Below are 19,091 nucleotides of genomic sequence, written 5' to 3' on the forward strand. Positions count from 1 at the left end.
TGGGTCCATTTTGCCAGTGAAAACACTGATGATTACTTTAATATGATTAAATTAAAGGGACAGGTCCTCCTTGTCAGTTAGATAGTTTATTCCAAAGACCCTTGGTGGGCCTCTCCCAGCAGCAGGACCAGCTCTGAGCTGGGATGCAGAGGGGGATACCATTGTAGAAACCCTGAGAAAGGACCAAGCAGGTGGAAGAGTGACTAGACATGGCCATATTTAATTTCACCCATACATGATTAAAGCCAACACAATCAAACCCTCCCATTGCTGTTAAGATCCTAGATCAAAGAACTTCTGAGAGCCCTCCTGGCTGGTGAAGGAATCCTCCTGGGGGAGCACCACACACTTGGGAGGGGGCGGGGGGGACACAGTAACTGGCTGTCCTGAAAGAGACCAATATGTCTGGTTGGCAGGTGACAAAGAGACTTCACGATGGCGAGTCTACGCTGCAGGGTAATAGCATGCTCGAAGACCGACCCACTTCCAACCTGGAGAAGCTCCATTTCATTATTGGTAATGGCATCCTCAGGCCAGCCCTAAGGTTAGAAATCAAAACAAAGGCATGAACATGCCATTCTTTCCATTCCTTCTTCCTCGAGCTTTTCTTGAGCTATTCAAACAAGTTTGATATTATTTGCAGCTTTACAAAGCTCTCGTTTTATAATTGTTGTGGTTATGTTGTGTAATGCAGGCTGGGCTGGATCATGTTCCTTACTGTCCATATCGGGCCCAGTGGAAAGACCATGCAAAGGGATTCAAACATTTCTGAAACTCCTAATGACACTAGATTGTTTTTTTAAATGCCCGCTCTTGTTCCTCACTACTCTGTTTTCCATTTGACCACTGTATCTATTTTGTTTGTGTGAATATTTTTAATGGTCTGCTAACGAAAAACTCAAACTCATTTCAGCTGCTAAATGAAGCATTCAAAAATTTGAAAGTGTCAAATGAAGGCCACTTGCACATCTCTAGTTTAGCCAATTTATGTGTTCATGTTTATTAATAGAAATTAATGATAAATAATTCCTCTTTTTTATTGTTTAACTTTTAATTATTTTTTATTCCTATTGTAGGGATGAAATCTACTGTCAAATTTGCAAGCAGCTGACTCAGAACCCGTCCAAAAGCAGCCATGCTAGGGGTTGGATCCTGATGTCTCTTTGTGTGGGATGTTTTGCTCCTTCTGAGAAGTTTGTGAAGGTAAATTGTAGATGACATTTGTCTAATGAATTATCTACCAATACATTTTCTTTACCACTCATGGGACCAGCTTTTCTCTTGGGTTTCACAGTAGAGGGAATCCCAGTCTTTGCCAGAAATGAAGATGACAGAGTTCCTAAGAAAATTGTTCATAATCCCAAGTTCAATGTCTAATGGCAATCAGATGAGTCACTCCTGTGAAGTGACTGTCTCTTTCCTGTGACTCTAAAGGTAATGTAGACAACCAAATCAGATGATGTCTCCTGCACCTATATGTGTGAAGATGTGATTAAGTGAATTCTGGTAGGAAATTTGTTTGTGGAAGGCTGCAAGTGGAATTTACACAACCAGAATAGCCCACATTTCTCCTCTGTTTCATATATGCAAAGGTCTGTGCATTCAGCATCTACTGGCTTTGACAGTATGACCTCAGGCATCTACTCTACCAAAACTGGCAAGGAATAGCACACAGTCAATTGCAAATATGAATTTATACAAAAAAAAAAATGCACATAGAAAAGAGAAGACTTCATTTACATGGGAATTACATTTGCAAAGGTGCTCTCTGAATGATGCTGTGTTCCCTGTCATGTGTCATATTAAAAACTTCCAATTCCAAACAGCCACATGAGATGACCTGTAACCCATCTTCAGCAGCACTATGGATCAGTAGGACTGAAGTCAGTGGGAGATGGCAAGTGGCTGACACTTTTGAAAATCACATTGTTCCTAAGGATTTTCTTTTTCTCTTTTCTGGTCAAAGTTCTGTTGCCTAGATTTGAACAGTCTGCTTTCCAAATGAGTTATAGAGTCATGGAATTGTTTGGGTTGGAAAAGGCATCTAAGATCAAGTCCAACCACTGCCAAGCCATCACTAAAGCATGTCCAGAGGGGCCATATCTGCTTCTTTTTTTTTTTTTTTTCTTTTTTTTTTTTTTTTTTTAACACTTCCAGGGATGGTGATTCCACCACTTTCCTGGACAATTTGTTCCAGTGCCTGACTGGAAATAAAGATGTTCCATTAATTTCCGTAGATATCAGATTAGGTACTGGATGTTCAGCACTGAAAGAGCTGAAGCCAAGAATAGAAAGGCCTCCTTCATCCCTGGGCCTTGTGAGTGTGAAATCTAATAAAGAAGATAAATCACTGGCAGAGTCACAGAAAATTAAATTATGTGTGGAAATGAGATCTGAGAAGTATGGCACAGGAAGCTGTGTTGGTTTTAATCTTTAATAACAGAAGATTACTTTTGGATAGTGATGCACTTGTCAGAAATAATTTATAAGTAGTTCTGGAGACTCAGACATAGAATCATACAATCACAGGATGATAGAATCACAGAGGCATAGAATGGTTTGGGTTGGAAGGGATCTTTATAACTCATCTAGTTCAACCCTGCTGCCAGGAGGGCATTCCTTCCACTAGACCAGATTGCTCAAAGTCCCATTCAGCCTGGCCTTGAATGTTTCCAGGGATGAGGCAGACACAGTTTTTCTGGGCAACCTGTTCCAGTGCCTTCTTTCCCTCAGAGGAAAGAATTTCTTCGTTATGCCCAATCTGAACCTGCTGTTTTGTGGTTTAAAGCCAACATCCCCTTGTCCTGTCACTCCACACCCTTACCAGAAGTCCCTCTCCAGCTCTCTTGTAGCCCTCTAATTTCTGGGAGGTGCTCTAAAGTCTCCCTGGAGCCTTCTCTTCTCCAGGTTGACCAACCCTAGCTCTCTCAGCCTGTCTACATAGCAGAGGTGCTCCAACCCTCCGAGCCTCTTAGTGGCCTCCTCTGGACTTGCTCCAACAGCTCAACATCTTTCTTGTGTTGGGGGCCCCAGAGCTGGATGCAGCACTCCAGGCAGGATCTGGTTAGGGCAGAGCAGTGGGCAGAATCTCCTCCCTCACCCTGCTGCCCACGCTGCTGGTGATGCAGCCCAGGACACGTTTGGCTTTCTGAGCTGTGAGTGCACACCACTGGGTCCTGTTGAGCTTCTTGTCCATGAACAACCTCAAGTCCTTCTCCCTAGGATTAGTCTCAATCAATTCTCTGTCCAGCCTGTGTTTGTGTTTGGGATTGACCCAGCCCAGGTGCAGGAAATCAGTCTTGTCCTTGTTACACTTCATGTGGTTCATACAGGTCCAACACTTAAGCATGTCCAAGTCCCTCTGAATGGCATCCATTTCCTTCTATGATTCTGTCATTCGAAAGTATCAATTAGAACTGAACATTTTGAGGATTTCACTGGTAATGAGGCACGTCTTCAATATGTATTCCAGTTCCCAAATATTCAAGTTACGCTTTGGTTCCCATTAGACACCTTTATTGCATCATGTGTTAAACATGGGCCAAGACACATTAGCACTCCTGTTCTTTGCACCTTTCTTTCAACCAACAGTGGGCCTAGGTGGGAGGGTTCAGGCACAAGGAAGTAGAAATGTGAAAAAATGTGTAATTATATAGTTCATTATTAGCGATAGCATAATTAAACTACACTTCCACATTGCATCGACTGCTTACAATCATTTGCAGCAGATCTCATCCCTTTAACCTAGCTATATTATTTAGGTGCTTCATAGTGTCTTGGTAAGTAATGATTGACAGAGATATCTGTCTCTCTAGCCATATTATTTATGGCTGCCAATGTTATAAAGCACTCTGTGTTTATGAAGGAATAGAGGTGTGTTATCGTTCAGAGAACTCTTTATATAAAAGTCTCTCTGAAAATTTTGATTTTCAGATTTATTCATCTTAGCTAACATTTTGGCCAAGATGTTTGTGTAATATTTTTAAATGTGTTATCTTTCACATTGTGGAGATCACTGGATTTAATTTTGTCTACAATAATGTGGTTGTATTTTTAACATACACTGAAGTGCTTCAAATTTGCTGTAGGCCAAAATGCAATTTAAAATCTTACTAAGGAGATATCTGTTTTATGTCACTGTGAAAGATCTTTTGTGCTGTCAGTTAAATGTTCTGAGTGGCATTCACTTACATTTCCCCTGAATGATTATTTACACATCTTTTTCATTCACTCCCGTCTTTTTGGCCAACTCTCAATAGCATTTTATAACGCATCTTTAAAATTATAGATTTCTATCTACAAAGATAGAAATCACTGGCAGCAGTAGCAGGAACAGAAAAGCTGCTGCTCTGGCTTCAATCAAAGGTCTACCTAGCGTGGTATCTTATCTCCTCTGAGGCCAGAAATGCACAGTAGAAGAACAAGGCAGGGGTACAGACTGTCTACTCTCTCTCAGCTTCCAGTAATGTGGTGTAGGAATATTTGAGCCTGAGTGGTATCACTGTCATTAGTCACAGAGGGCTTTTCTCCAGTAAAACATTACTTTCTGCAAATGCTTGGCTTCTTAAGCCAAAGGTCGAAACAATGTGTTCTCTGCTGCCAACAGTATTTAAGGAACTTTATCAGCGGGGGCCCCCCAGGTTATGCTCCCTATTGTGAAGAGAGGCTGAGGCGGACGTTTGCCAACGGGACAAGGACACAGCCACCCAGCTGGCTGGAGCTGCAGGTATGAGCCCCTCCATGTCCTCCCCAGGGAACTGGGGCTCAGGGTTTAAGCCTTTCACTGTCACAAGAACGACATCTCTGTCAGGACAGAGTATGGGACAACAAAATGACTATTTCTGTCAAGATTTTTACCGCAATTCCAACATATTGCATTCCCCGTACATCCTGGATTTGCTCCAGAGTATGTTGGAGATCAATCCTTTTAGCTGCATCAGTATTTGTAAATTAAATGTGCGCTGTTGGCATTGAGGCCAGTTGGCACAGGGCAAGCCCCAGTGTGTTCAAAGAAACTATCTTCCAGATGAAGCTGGCTGCCTCCTTTGAGTGGTCCCTGAGACTGCTTTGGGGATAATTATAGCTGGAACAGGCAGTTTGTGCAAAAATTGCTCATTTTCTAAACTGAATTGCAAGCATATACAGCTGTGCTCCACTGTCCATGAGCATTCCCAAGCAAGTTTGTGTTTACTGGATTAGGCACCTTGATGAGTGAATGTATTAAACAAGATATCTGTGAATTCCAAATGCTTCCGGTGGCTGACTGTACATCATCCTGTTGATAAATATGGTGGTGTTACACTGAAAAGCAGCCAGTCAGTGGGATCAGGAAATAGTAAATGGTTGCCAGAGTGGGGTGATGAGTATGCAGATAAATAGCATTGAAATACACATAACATTATAATGTTTGGCTTTAATCCTTTAGGCTACCAAGTCCAAGAAACCAATCATGCTGCCTGTCACATTTATGGATGGGACAACAAAGACACTGTTGACAGACTCTGCAACAACTGCTAAAGAGCTCTGTAATTCTTTGTCTGACAAAATCAGCCTGAAGGACCGATTTGGCTTCTCACTCTACATTGCACTTTTTGACAAGGTATATCTTAAGTTCCTGAATAATTCTGGGAAAGAAGGGGGAGGTTCTCCTTGCTGTCTCATAATTTCCAGAAAGCAGAAGGATTATTTCTGCAGTACAAGTGTCAGCATGATTTTCACAAAAGAGTAGTCAAAGTCTGCAGCTGGGTCGTAGGCAAATCACTCTCCTTGGAGATATTCAGGATTTAACAGGAAAATACACAGAGAAACCCATTCAAACATGCAGCTGTTCTGACCAGTGTGGTGGACCAGAAACCCTCAGAAATTCCTTTCCTCCTACATACTTACATACTGCTATTCTCTTGCTCTCAGTTAAGCTCATTAGAGATGAATTTCCAGTAAAACAGCCTACCTGGATTTTTATGCAAGGAAGCCAATTAAATTTAATTGGAAAGCTAAGAATTGAAATTAAGCTTCCAAAATCAGCTGAAATCCAAACTGTCATGCATGCATTGGCATTTAACCTGATTTATTTAAACTAAAAACATATATTTTTTAGAAATTCTGTTAAAATAAAGGTGAGCATAAATGAGAGGGGTAAAGCTTCATCAGGTAAGACAACAGCTGCAAGTCAATGAAACTCAAGTATTCCAAGAGCTGCTGTATAAGAGAATGAAGTATATATACGGACGTGGCCACCTCTGCCTCTAGGTGGAAAAGAAAATGGTTTATAGTCTGTCCTCTTCATTTTGAGGATACATTCAGTAAGGGATGCTAAGTCTGAGGAGATGTAGTGCTTTGGGGGCTTCATGGCAGACCCCAGTGAGAGGACAGGTAAATTTCTGTAACAGGACAGGCTTTTTTATTCTGTGGGTTTTTTATGCTTAGCTAGGTTGGATCCAAGCCCACAACTTTGAAACAATGTGTTTCAAAGCACAGTATGAATCAACAATAGTTTAAAATGGGACCACTGGCTTTGGTGATTCATGTTGATGCTCTTCTTTTAGTCTGGATGGGAAATTGGAGGTCAAAATGGAATGGCTCACCTACCCATGGTGCAGAACTTGGCTGGGTGGATGACATTGATTATTTAGATTATTTAAGTTATTTGGATTATAAAGGCAGTCTGAGTGACTCAAAAATAGATCTCTCTACCTAAAAAGGCCGGCATTTGGTCAGGTGAATTGCCACATTTCTCTCTGCCCTGTCTAGGTGTCCTCGCTGGGGAGTGGCAATGACCACGTGATGGATGCTGTGTCCCAGTGCGAGCAGTACGCCAAGGAGCAGGGAGCGCAGGAGCGCAACGCACCGTGGCGGCTCTTCTTCAGGAAGGAGATCTTCACTCCCTGGCACAACCCCAGTGAGGACAACGTGGCCACCAATCTCATCTACCAACAGATCGTGCGAGGGGTGAAGTTTGGGGAGTACCGGTGTGACAAGGTGAGTGATCTCAGCCACTCCCGTTCTGGTCCAACAAGTATCTTTAAGATGGTGAAAAGGGTTACAACAAAGCGGATGATAAATATTCCTCCCTAGACACCAATTAGCTTGGGCATTATGGTGTTCACATGGAAAACAGGATCTACAGCAATCAGATCCTCTTGAGTGGGCTTGGATGCTTCCATGTGCTGCATGAGCAGTCTTAACAATGAACATGTTAAGGCTTAATTATAGCCTTTAGTGGTCGATGTCCTGAACTTTAGATACACAAAAAGCTGCAAAAGGTAATGTTCTGCCAAAAGGAAGCATCTCCACACAATTCTGTAGTACACCTGGCCTCCGCATCAGGCTCCTTGAGTGGTGGAGGATGGATGTTGTGATGACTTGGTAACAGCATTTACTTGGTTTGTTTGGCTCCCACAGGAGGAAGATCTGGCAGAACTGGCTTCCCAGCAGTACTATGTGGACTATGGGTCAGAGATGGTACTGGAAAGGCTGCTAAATCTAATTCCGTCCTACATTCCAGACAGAGAGATCACAGCTTCAAAAACAGTGGAAAAATGGGCTCAGCTCATTATAGCTGCACATAAAAAGGTGGGGACAATAGATCACCTGTCAAGGATCACATCATGCTTCAGTAGGTTCATGTGCCTTTTAAACACATGTCAGACATCATAGCTTAGCCCTTAGCCTGCCCTGAAGCTAAAACAATGAGAAAGGGCGGGGCTTGTACTAACTATATTCAGCTTTACCACTGGTTGTTATGCAAGATCTGGCAGAAGACATCCTGCAAAATTTACTGTGAGATGCAAAACACCATCTCTGGGGTGGCATTCCTGTTTACACGAGATTGTGGTGTTACCAGTTGTATTACAGAAGTGGTTCATGTCTCTGGGTAATGTCAGGGCTTTATTGTGCCAAGCATTGTATAAAACCTGCCTGACTTCAATTAGAACATTTGTGATACTCCCACACAGCAACACTTTCCATAACTCATTGCCTGGTACTCACAACCACTCATGAAGAGCGATGTTCTTGGCATGAGGATTGGCATTCATTTAATGTCCGGAGCCAGCTTCAGATTAGGATCCCTGCCATGGAAACATCTCCATGTGCATTAGGAGTTTCACTACAGCTTAACTATCAGTGGAGACACAGGGATTCACTTGGATCTTGCATGTCCCCCGTCAGCCTGTCAGCTTTGTACAGAAGTGTCAGGTGTCTAAGGATGCCCTGAATAAGGGGCTTAAGGGCTGATGAGTGTCCGCTTCCAGCTAAAGGAATGTCATGCTGAAAAGTAAACACTTATTTAGGGAAACCCACAGTCAGCTGAGACGAACCTCACTGACACTGGTCACTCCAGATGCTTGTCCAGCCTTCTCCAAGTCAAATTATGCCATAAAGTGGGAACTGAAGGCCAGCACTTTGCCCAAACTGTCACTTGTTCCTGTAGTACACAGAGACGTCCATTGATACTTGTTCCAAGATTTTCAGGTTACATGGATTGATTTTCCTTGCTCTCTTCCTGGATATAACCGTGTTTTGCTTCATGTTGGTTGTGGTTTGCTTTTTCTGTAGGGAATTTATACTCAGAAGAGGGCAGACCCAAAAAAGGTCAAGGAAGAAGTAGTAGATTTTGCACGTTTCAAGTGGCCTTTGCTGTTTTCTCGGTTTTATGAAGCCTTCAAATTCTCGGGTGAGTCAGTAGAGCACATGCCCAGAGCACAAGCTGCTCTAAAGCAAAAAGGAGAGATGGGGATTCCACAGACAAGAAGGGGACCGTCTAGCTGGTTTTTTTTGGATGCATTAATTTTTGTTGCATCCTGATTAGCAATGGCTCAGGCTATGGGTCTGCCACTATTTCTCCCCCTTAAAAAAGCACAGAGCTTTTTGATCATTTCATCCTCCTTTGAAGCATTTTCTGTATCCTAAGACCCTTCATGAGCTGATTGAACATCTTGTCTTCAAACCAGGGCCAAGCCTGCCTAAAAATGATGTGATTGTAGCTGTCAACTGGACAGGGGTGTACTTTGTGGATGAACAGGAGCAGGTTCTCTTGGAGCTCTCTTTCCCAGAGATCACAGCTGTGTCAAGCAGCAGGTAAGGAGGAATAGACTTGGCTGGCAATCTCACCATAGATCAGTCTTTTTTCCAGACTTTGCCTCTGGATGTCATAATATTTTACATTTATGTCTCCTATAAAAATATATCCCAGAGGAGGAAAGCTGCAAGGGCAGAGTTTCACCCTGGCCACCATTAAAGGTGATGAGTACACTTTCACCTCCAACAATGCAGAGGATATCCGGGACCTGGTGGTGACCTTCCTTGAAGGACTAAGAAAACGATCCAAGTATGTGGTCACTCTCCAAGACAACCCAAATCCAGGCAAGTAAATATCTCAGCTCGGTGGTAAACATATAGATAGATTTATTATCCCTGAGGAATTTGGAAAAAAAAAAAAATTCAAACAATGGTTGGGTTTTTTTGCAGTGGGAGAAGAATCTGGGTTCCTCAGCTTCCTTAAAGGAGACCTGATAGTTCTGGACCAGGACACGGGAGAACAAGTGATGAACTCAGGGTGGGCTAATGGGTTCAATGAACGGACCAAGCAGAGAGGGGATTTCCCAACCGATTCCGTCTATGTCTTGCCTACCGTCACCATGCCTCCGTTGGAGATCGTGGTAAGCAGTCTTACGGAATTGCACAACTTGGTACCGTGTCCAGGGAGGTCAAAGCTTTCGTGAAGTGCTTAGATCTGGCCAGAGTCTCCCTGAGCGTAAAGCAGAAACCAAAGTGGATGAGAGAGGTGACAAGCTGTCCAAGGCAAAAGTGGTCTCAGCCTTTCTTCTGATCTTGGTTCTCAGGACACCACAAACCTGTGACTTGGAATATCCATGTATTGTGCTGAATGCTTCCAGCTGGCCTGATTGCTTAAAGGTGTATTTGTGGTTGGAGGGAACTGGTACATTCACATATGGAGCTGTATGTTCCAAAGCTCATTATCTTCCATAGGAAATGCCCCCTGCTATGGAAGTATTTGTTATTCCTTGTATTAGTGGCTGAGAATGGCACAGAGAAATGACAACTGCATGGTTCTGACTGTTAGCAGGAATTGATGGATTATTCTCATTTTCACTGTTCTTGTTTGGTATCTGCTACCTCTCTTTGAATACATCAATATATTCTATTTCAAATATACCAGGTAACAGAGAGCTTTTCATCCCACAGGCCCTGGTCACAATGACCCCTGACCAACGACAAGATGTTATCAGAACCTCTCAGATGGCAGTTTCAGACAGTGAAGAAAGAGTAAAGCCATACACCTTGGAAGAATTTTCCTACGATTATTTTAGGTGATTTTTTTAAACCATTCTGAAAAATTATAGGAATCCATCTGCAGGTAGCTTGGGAATCGGGAAAATTTTTCTACTGGAAAAGACTCTGAATACCCCATTGTGTGACTTCGTTCAACTGCAACCTCTGGTTTAGGTCATGGTATTTGAACTGCAGGTTTTCCACAGGCAAGGTTTTATAAAGGGTTCCTCCTCAGCAGAGGTGTAGCAATTTAAAATTGAATATTTTGTGGGTGGATGTGCTTAGGCTGTATGGGCATTTTCAGCTCCAAAAATTTAAATGTGCACCACTTCTGAATGCACCTGACTAAAGCTCCTGCTTCTGTTTGGATGGGCTGGCAATCCAAACAGGCAGATCAGATCCTCTGGGATGTCTTGCCCTTGTTAGTCTTATACTGCTTGGAAATATTCTTTCAGTGTGGCTGCCCTGACCATTCATTGCCATCATCCTTCCTGCGGTTAGAAGCTTTTTCGAATAGGATAGGTGATTGCTGTTTCATTACTGGGATAGGGTCTATAAGAGATCTTTCTGAGCCATAGGAAAGTACAAGTGGTTATCTTTGAGCAGAACTGGAGCTGGATATTTGCTGAATTGTGATGTCCCATTTGGTGTAAGAGTTCATTAGCCAGGTGCTCTGAGCAACAGTCCTAGGTGAAACATTGGCCATAAACTGTTCCCATTATCCCTGTAATCCCTCCACCTCTTGCTTTGCATTTGCCACCAGACCACCTCCAAAGCACACCCTCAGCCGGGTCATGATCACCAAGAGCCGTGGAAAGGACAAGCTGTGGTGTTACACCCGCGAGCCCATCAAACAGCCACTGCTGAAGAAGATCCTGGGCAGCGAGGAGCTGTCCCAAGAAGCCTGTATGGCCTTTATTGATATCCTTCCTCTGCTTTGGAGTGACCTTGGGCAAAGGTCTGACAGGCAAAGGATTGAACAGGCTCTTTAGGGCCACAAGCAAAGCCCAAAGAATGGTTTGTGGTCCCTCTTAAGGGCTGTGGGACTGCGTCACAGGCTTGGAGATGGGTCTGAGCCACAGATCTGTACTTAAGCATCCTTGAAATCTGAGGTGTGTGTACTTCCTGATCAATGAGGATTTGGGGACCAGTTATTGAGCCCTGCTGGTCCACACTCACTAGCGCTGACCTGTCTTGGTTCAGCTGACTCTCTGCTCAGTGCACCTGCTGTGGATGGCCACAGCCCTAATCAATGTGGATGGAGACCAGTCCACACGGCCTTGGGGACAGAGTTTGATGCCTGAATATCCCTTTGCAGCCAATTCTGTAGTCATGTGTAGGATGTCTTTAGCAACATCATCAACAGAGGGGCTTCACCAAATATACCATTTAGCTCATCCTTGACTCCTGCCTCGCACCTGTGCTGAAATATATGGGTGACTACCCATCCAAAAGGACCCGCTCAGTCAATGAGCTGACAGACCAAATATTTGAAGGTGCCTTGAAAGCCGAACCCCTAAAGGATGAAATCTACTGCCAGACCCTCAAACAGCTCACAGACAACCACATCAAGTAAGAGTTGTTCGTTCCCCTTGGCTCAAATGCATTAGACTGTGTTGGGCCAAGCAGATCTGAAGTGTCCGTTCCACAAGTGATTTTTTTCCTCCTGGGTCTCTTGTTGTGCAGATACAGTGAAGAGAAAGGCTGGGAGCTGTTGTGGTTGTGTACAGGCCTTTTTCCTCCAAGTAACATCCTCCTGCCCCACGTCCAGAGGTTCCTGCAATCCCGGAAACATCACCCCTTGGCAGCAGACTGCATCCAGAGACTTCAGAAAGCCTTGAGGTATGGCACTGAAAGACCTCCTAGTTCTGACTGTACCACAGCATCCAAATATGTGTGAAAAAATACAGCTGGGAGATATTTTGGAGGCACAGTGAAAGCTCACAACTTCTCTCTCTATTCCACCAAACTGATTGAAAGGGACATTGGATTGCTGATAAGCAATGTGGAAAAACAGAAATTAATCAACTTCATCCAGGTCCATTTAAGTCCCTATCTTCTTTTTAGGAGGGAAAAAAATCTTAATATTAAGAAAGTAGCTGAAGTTACCCAAAAAGAATATGCATTAAAAAGGGGAGATTTAAACAAAGGATTCTTGCTATGATGATGCTGTGACACTTGCCACTTCCTGTTTTGCAGGAATGGATCCAGAAAATACCCACCCCATCTGGTAGAAGTAGAAGCCATTCAACACAAAACGACCCAAATTTTCCACAAGGTTTACTTCCCTGATGACACTGATGAGGTAAATGGGGGAGAAGGAAATTCTTTTCTGTTGGGATGGCTGTCAATTTTCTTATTAAAATCTCAGAAGAGGCTAATACTGGTTCTGATTTAGAAAGCTCAGCCTTTCCAGAAGCCTCTGGGCCAAAGCGTTACAAGGAAAACCCATCCTTGTTTACTCAGATTTGTTCCAAGTAGTGTTTTTCAAGATATGGGTGCTTTGCTGGTGTCTGCTGGAGGCTTTAGAGTATGACTGCAGAAAGAGGGAAAGTGGATGGGCTCATCCATTCTCACACAGTAGCTCACAGGCCTTGGCTCTCAATTATTTGGAGCCTAAACCAACAGATACTGTCTACCCAACGATACCCAGAGAGGTACCATGATGGGCCCCCCTGGGAACTGGGCAGACTATTGCAGCACTGGCAAGCAGGTGACTGAAATTATCCCCTCTGACCTGAGATGATACAGAAATCATACTTGCACTCAGGAAGCTCTCACTAAGCATCTTACATGCTGATAAGGCAGCTAGTCATATTGATGCCAGAGCAAATAGGCATGTCCTTGCAGATACTGCTGTCTCACCTACGGATTAGTCTTCCTGTGAGGCTCCCATCTCTCTCTCCACTCATACCCTTGGGTACAACTAAATTTCTGTATTTCCAAGTGGGTTTATTTGTAAAACAGTCCACACCCATGGAAGAAAAAGGCTGATTCCTCTGCAGCAGCTGTGAGTGCCCTTGTTTATCAGTAATGGAGAGTGGAGAGAACTTTTGAGGTTTCTCATCACTTTATTTTTTTCTTACATGACCAGCAATGAGCATGACACTACTTCATACGCATGCATCTGTGTGAGAGCCAGCAGAAGGAGGCAGTGGGGACTTCTACACTTGGATGGGTTTGCTGTGACCCATTTGGCCATGGAAGTCACCGGGTGGACTGGCAGAGTAGCATCATTCCAGTACAGCATGCATCTGCACTGAAATGCTGCTGAGCATTAGCAGCACTGAACCCCAGATCAAACTCTTGTGGGACGTGGAGTTTGGTCCTGGTAGTTTAGTGGCTCAGTTGTGCATGAGCTGGTCAGAAGCTTGAGTTCCTCAAACTGCTATGAGCTGAATCTCATTAAGTGGGCAGAGCAAAACTGAGGCAATGTAAACGCTGAGCACAGCTTAAAAGGCAAAACCAGAACTGGGATGTGCATGCAAATGGGGACAGACCTTTAAACATTCCATGCTTTAGATATCCATAAAACAGGAATCATTTTCCCTCTATTCAGCCATCTAGAAACCAGGCATCTGGCTTAGACCTAGTCTAAGCCAGGTATCTGACTTCCTCATCATCACTCGAGAGACAGCTGGGACAAATCAGCCTGGAGGTCTCTCACTCTGTCTTTCCCATCTCTCTTCCCTCAAACAAACAGTTCTGACACTTCACTGTTAGATCAGAGAAACCTGTTGCATTGCTTGGAGAGCTCTGGATAAGCTAGGTCAGGATATAGATACAGCATCACAATGCACAATGGGTAGAGCAGTAGCATGACAGAGCTTCTGCAGGCACTCCTTCCAATGCCCAGAGCCCCAGTCTACAATGTCACTGATTTCACTGGTGGTGGGCATCTAAACTTCTCTGTGTATGTGTACCTGGAGGTCCTCAAAGAGAGTAAAAGGTGGAAATTAACCCTTAGATAGCAGTGGTGATCGTCATCTCTTTGTAGGCATTTGAGGTGGAATCCAGCACAAAAGCCAAGGATTTCTGCCAGAACATCTCCAACAGGCTGCTCCTGAAGTCCTCTGAAGGCTTTAGCCTCTTTGTCAAAATCTCTGACAAGGTGAGTGACCCGCCCAGAGGCTGAGGAAGCCCTGAGGTACCTGGAACAAACTGCTTGCCTGTGGGTACACATTGGTGGAGCCAGAGATATGTGGGGAGAAGCATTTCTCTACAAGAAGCATTTCTCAGTCAGATCTGACCTGATACAGGTGAGGTTTGCAGTCCCACAGCCCTGACTTAGGGCAGTCACCCCAAAGGACTCAAAACACAGACAGGCAAAGCTCTCCTAGCCTGTTGCTGAGTTGGATTTATAAGAAAGGACTAAGTAAGAAAAACGTGCAGCTTAGAGCTGCCTCTGGAAACTGAGAGAAATCTATGGAGATGGTCACCAGGAAAGGAAAGAAAGTGCTGTGGTGAAACACGTTGCAATAAGGAGTAATGGGTGAAATTAGAGCCTGAAGCAAGGTGCTAGTATTGGCTTTCTCACATCAGCAGTTTATAACACTTCAGTGTAATAAGTACAAAGCAGTGAGCAACAGCTCCAGGAGATGGGCTGGGCAGGGGCCAACCCTGCCTGTGGAGCCTTGCCACTTGTTTGGGACACCATGGTATAAGAAGGAAATAAAGCTGTTAGAGAGGGCTATGACAATGGCGAAGGTCCTTGAGGGGAAGCCATGTGAGGAGCAACTGAGGTCACTTGGCTCCTTCGGCCTGGAGAAGAGAAGACTGAGAGGAGATCTTATTGCAGTCTGCAACTTCCTCATGAGGGCAGGAGGAGGGGAAGACGCTGATCTTTTTTCTGGGGTGACCACTGATGGGACTCAAGGGAATGGCATGAAGCTGGGTCAGGAGGCATGTAGGTTGGGTACTAGGAAAAAGTTCTCACACAGGGGGTGGTTTGGCACTGGACCAGGCTCCCCAGGGAGGTGGTCATGGCACCAAACCTGGCAGAGTTCAAGGAGTATTTGTACAATGCTGTCAGGCACATGGTGTGGTTCTTTAAGATATCCTATGCAGGGCCAGAAGATGGACTTTGATGATCTTTCTGCATCCCGTCCAGCTCAGGATATTCTGTGATCCTGTTGTATGATTCACTTGCTCAGCCTTCATGACTATGTGCTGTGTCACTCCCCAGGTCATCAGTGTGCCAGAGGGAGATTTTTTCTTTGACTTTGTGAGACACCTGACAGACTGGATAAAGAAAGCAAGACCAGCAAAAGATGGTAATGATTTTTTTTCCCAGTATGGGTCACACACACAGGCTTCCTACAGCCCTCCAACCCTTTCAAACAAGATTGACCACATAGTCTGCCTCAAACACTGGAACAGGCTGTTCACAAAAGTGGTGGAATCACGGAAGTCCTTTAGTGTTCAAAAAATATAGATGTGGTGCTTAGGGACAATGGTTTAGTGGTGCCCCTGGCAGTGTTAAATTAATGGTTGGACTCAATCTTAGAGATCTTTTCCAGCCTCACTGATTCTGTGATCTCTTGGGCTGCACTGATGGGGGTGTTGCTCTCTGCACCATCCCTGGGGACATCACCTGGGAAGTGGTCCTTCCAGGAGCAGCAAAACCTCTGTTCCAAGGCTAGTCCTGGCCCCTGTGAGAAGCACCTGCTGGAGGGCATCTCTCCTGGAAGTGCCTGCAGGAAGGTTTCAGTGGTGGGATTTGTCTCACCTCACTGACCACATCCAAAGTGGAACTAGCTGCAGTTCTGCTGAATTTACCAGTGGCTGCGAGACACAGGTGCCTCCAGGGTACAACTCCTCTGTCCTGTGTTAGGCATAGCTATCAATGAAGTACAGTTGTGTAAGTGAACCCAGATACTTTTTCCACTTTATTAAAGCTTGGCAGTGATGTGGTTTGTTCTGCAAAGTCAGAGAGCCCAGCTGGCCTTGTGAATGCCCCTCTCCCTGCAGGTTGTGATGGCACATGGGCGCTGCTGGATGCAGACACCGATTGCCAGCTGATACTCACACCATCGCTCTTATATTTGCTTCACTTGCACAGGTATAGTGCCTTCCCTCACCTACCAAGTGTTCTTCATGAAAAAACTGTGGACCAACACAACGCCTGGAAAAGACTCAATGGCAGACTCAATCTTCCACTATTACCAGGTGCGCCAGGACTCTGCAATAGCAGCGGAGCCTTGGGAGGGATTAGGAGTAGCTTGCAAAACTTGTCCATCTGCAGATGTTCCCAGCCTCTTAGCCAGGGGCTGGATACCTCCACAAACTCCATTTGACATCAGAGGGTGAAGGGCCACAGGCATCCTCTCTATCTTTCTGTTGTTATTTCCTCCATGCAGGAGTTACCAAAGTACCTGCGTGGCTACCACAAGTGCTCACGGGAGGAGGTCCTGCAGCTGGCAGCTCTCATCTACCGGGTCAAGTTTGAGGATGACAAGTCCTATTTCCCAAGCATCCCCAAACTCCTGAAGGAGCTGGTGCCTCAGGACCTCATCCGGCAGCTCTCTCCAGATGACTGGAAAAGGGTAAACCAGCAGCTTGATTCATACACCAGGCCTGGGTGGGAGAAGCCCAGTTTTTTGGGCAACTTGTGTGACATTCGGTGTTGAAGTTGGACTGCCAGAATCAGTGAGACCTGGTCCTTCTTGAGTCTTGCCAGAGCTTCCCTGGCACCACCAAGAGGAGAAATTGTACATGCATGTTCACATACGCATGCCTTGCCCTGGGTTTTCTTTGTCCTGAGACTGTGGCTGTAGTGATGGATGCAAAGCCAGATGGAAACATGCTAAGAGATGGTCTCGTGAAGAGGTGGTTTGTCATTTAGTGCAGACTACTGAGTAAAGAGGTAATTCTTCCTGCTTTACCCAGGGAGAGCTGTGGTACAAGTGCAAACAGGTCTAGCCTTAAAATATTAGAGATGTCTCACTGTCAAGAAATAGTGTGATAAGTCCTTTCTGTTTCCTATCTGATATCAGAATCTCCGGGTTGAAGGTCTCCTCAGTCACCTCTGCTGCATAAATTGGATAATCAAAATTCATAATCTCTTTAATGGAGTCACAAGCTCAGCTTATCTATAAAGGACCTGCCTTGGTTCCAGGCCCTGCTCTGGTGACCAGCTAGTACTTTTTTTAAGTGTTATTGGAACAGAGGCCAGAACCAAACATCAGGTTGGACAGGATCCAGAGCAACCTGCTCTAGTGGAAGGCTGCCCTGTCCACTGCAGAAAAGCTGGACTAGATGACCTTTCAAAGGTCCCTTCCAACCCAAACTCTTGTATGAGTCTATCATTGTGTGTATCCGTGGTGCCAGGTACCACAAACCCTCCATCTCTGTTGTGTTCTCTCTTGCAGTCCATCGTGGCGTACTACAACAAACATGCAGGCAAAACAAGAGAAGAAGCCAAGCTTGCCTTTCTAAAGATTATCTTCAAGTGGCCTACATTTGGATCAGCATTCTTTGAAGTGAAGGTACCTGCCCTGGGGGTTCTCTGGCAGCTTTTAGCCAGGATCAGGAGCCCTGTACCACAGAGGGGTTCCAGATCTGAACCAGACTGGGACAGTCCTGATGAAACAGGGAAAAATGTAATACTCTTCATTGGTAAAGGGCAAATATACCTGTTCATTGCTGCCCTGCCTCTTTACACAGACAGAAACATTGTAGAGCTTCAGCATGTCTCAGTCGTTGGGGCTGTTCCCACATCTGTGCTGCTGAACACACAAGTGCTCTTTTCTGTTTTGCCAAGGCCAAGGGGAACCTGTGGTTTTCCAATGGGTGTGTCTCTACCCACCACAAACCAAATCCAGACCATCCACCATGGCACCAGAGTTCCATCAAGGACAGTAGAAGAGAGTGCTGTCAAGGAGGAGACAGGGAAAGAGGAAATAGGAAGGGGCCTGGTTTTGCTTGACACATACCCTAACCAGTTCATCTCTTTTCCAACAGCAAACTACAGAGCCAAATTACCCAGAAATCCTTCTGATTGCCATCAATAAGCATGGAGTCAGCCTCATTGATCCCAAAACCAAGGTAAGCAAAACTTCGGTATTTGCCCGATGCTCCTCAGCCCAGTCCCCAAGCCCTCAGGGAAGACATCCCAAAGAGCATGTTGTTTAGTACTTAGTGAATTCTCTTTAAGCCAGGTTAGAAAGGTTGGATAGAGAGAAAATTTTCTGGAGGCAGAAATTCACTGTTGTGCAGAGCCAGCCCAGACTTTTTCAACAAAAGATGAATTGAGAGCATCAACTATTAGGGCCCTGTGCCTGAAGAATGCACACACTCCTTCCTTAATCCTTTCACAAGTGACAGGACAGGAGTTGGAGCAAATGAGATCCTACTAGTTACTTCCACCACCTGCATGGTCATTCTAGTGTAGCAGTCCTTCACAAGCTCTGGAGGATCTGGAGTCTTGATCTCACTGCCGTTCCCACGAGTCTCATCACAGTAGACATCCTTGGCCTGCTGTGATGGAAAGTGAAACAGGGACATGAGAAGTGTCCACAGCCCCTCATCGAAGTCGAGGCTTTCTTGCATGCTGAATGTCAGTTTTGTGTTCCCATCAGGATATTCTCATCACTCACCCCTTCACCAAGATCTCCAACTGGAGCAGTGGCAACACATATTTCCACATAACCATTGGCAACTTGGTTCGAGGAAGCAAGCTACTCTGTGAGACCTCCCTGGTAAGAAGTGTTAAAGATTAGACCAAATCCTGACTTTGGCAGCAAATTGTATCTCAGGGATTCTCTGTGAGACCTCCCTGGTAAGAAGTGTTAAAGATT

General features: G+C 44.9%; 1 protein-coding gene across 3 annotated transcripts in view; it reads left to right on the plus strand.

Moving 5' to 3' along the window:
* MYO7A (myosin VIIA) overlaps positions 1-19,091 on the plus strand; it is a 100,380-nt gene that overhangs the window by 78,247 nt on the left and 3,042 nt on the right. For 2 of the 3 annotated variants that reach the window (XM_040055494.2, XM_040055495.2), the window contains 22 exons: positions 417-544; positions 1,077-1,203; positions 4,607-4,726; positions 5,426-5,599; positions 6,751-6,978; positions 7,402-7,572; positions 8,557-8,674; positions 8,952-9,078; positions 9,194-9,363; positions 9,469-9,659; positions 10,207-10,331; positions 11,057-11,214; positions 11,712-11,865; positions 11,980-12,135; positions 12,493-12,598; positions 14,291-14,404; positions 15,479-15,566; positions 16,355-16,461; positions 16,653-16,838; positions 17,664-17,780; positions 18,256-18,339; positions 18,873-18,992. In XM_040055494.2, coding sequence (XP_039911428.1) covers positions 417-544; positions 1,077-1,203; positions 4,607-4,726; positions 5,426-5,599; positions 6,751-6,978; positions 7,402-7,572; positions 8,557-8,674; positions 8,952-9,078; positions 9,194-9,363; positions 9,469-9,659; positions 10,207-10,331; positions 11,057-11,214; positions 11,712-11,865; positions 11,980-12,135; positions 12,493-12,598; positions 14,291-14,404; positions 15,479-15,566; positions 16,355-16,461; positions 16,653-16,838; positions 17,664-17,780; positions 18,256-18,339; positions 18,873-18,992 — 3,069 coding nt within the window. The remainder of the gene's footprint in view (positions 1-416; positions 545-1,076; positions 1,204-4,606; positions 4,727-5,425; positions 5,600-6,750; positions 6,979-7,401; positions 7,573-8,556; positions 8,675-8,951; positions 9,079-9,193; positions 9,364-9,468; positions 9,660-10,206; positions 10,332-11,056; positions 11,215-11,711; positions 11,866-11,979; positions 12,136-12,492; positions 12,599-14,290; positions 14,405-15,478; positions 15,567-16,354; positions 16,462-16,652; positions 16,839-17,663; positions 17,781-18,255; positions 18,340-18,872; positions 18,993-19,091) is intronic. The other variant, XM_058419307.1, reaches the window with a different exon arrangement.

This window comes from Hirundo rustica, chromosome 2, assembly GCF_015227805.2.
Source record: "Hirundo rustica isolate bHirRus1 chromosome 2, bHirRus1.pri.v3, whole genome shotgun sequence".
Classification (NCBI taxonomy): Eukaryota; Metazoa; Chordata; class Aves; order Passeriformes; family Hirundinidae; genus Hirundo; species Hirundo rustica.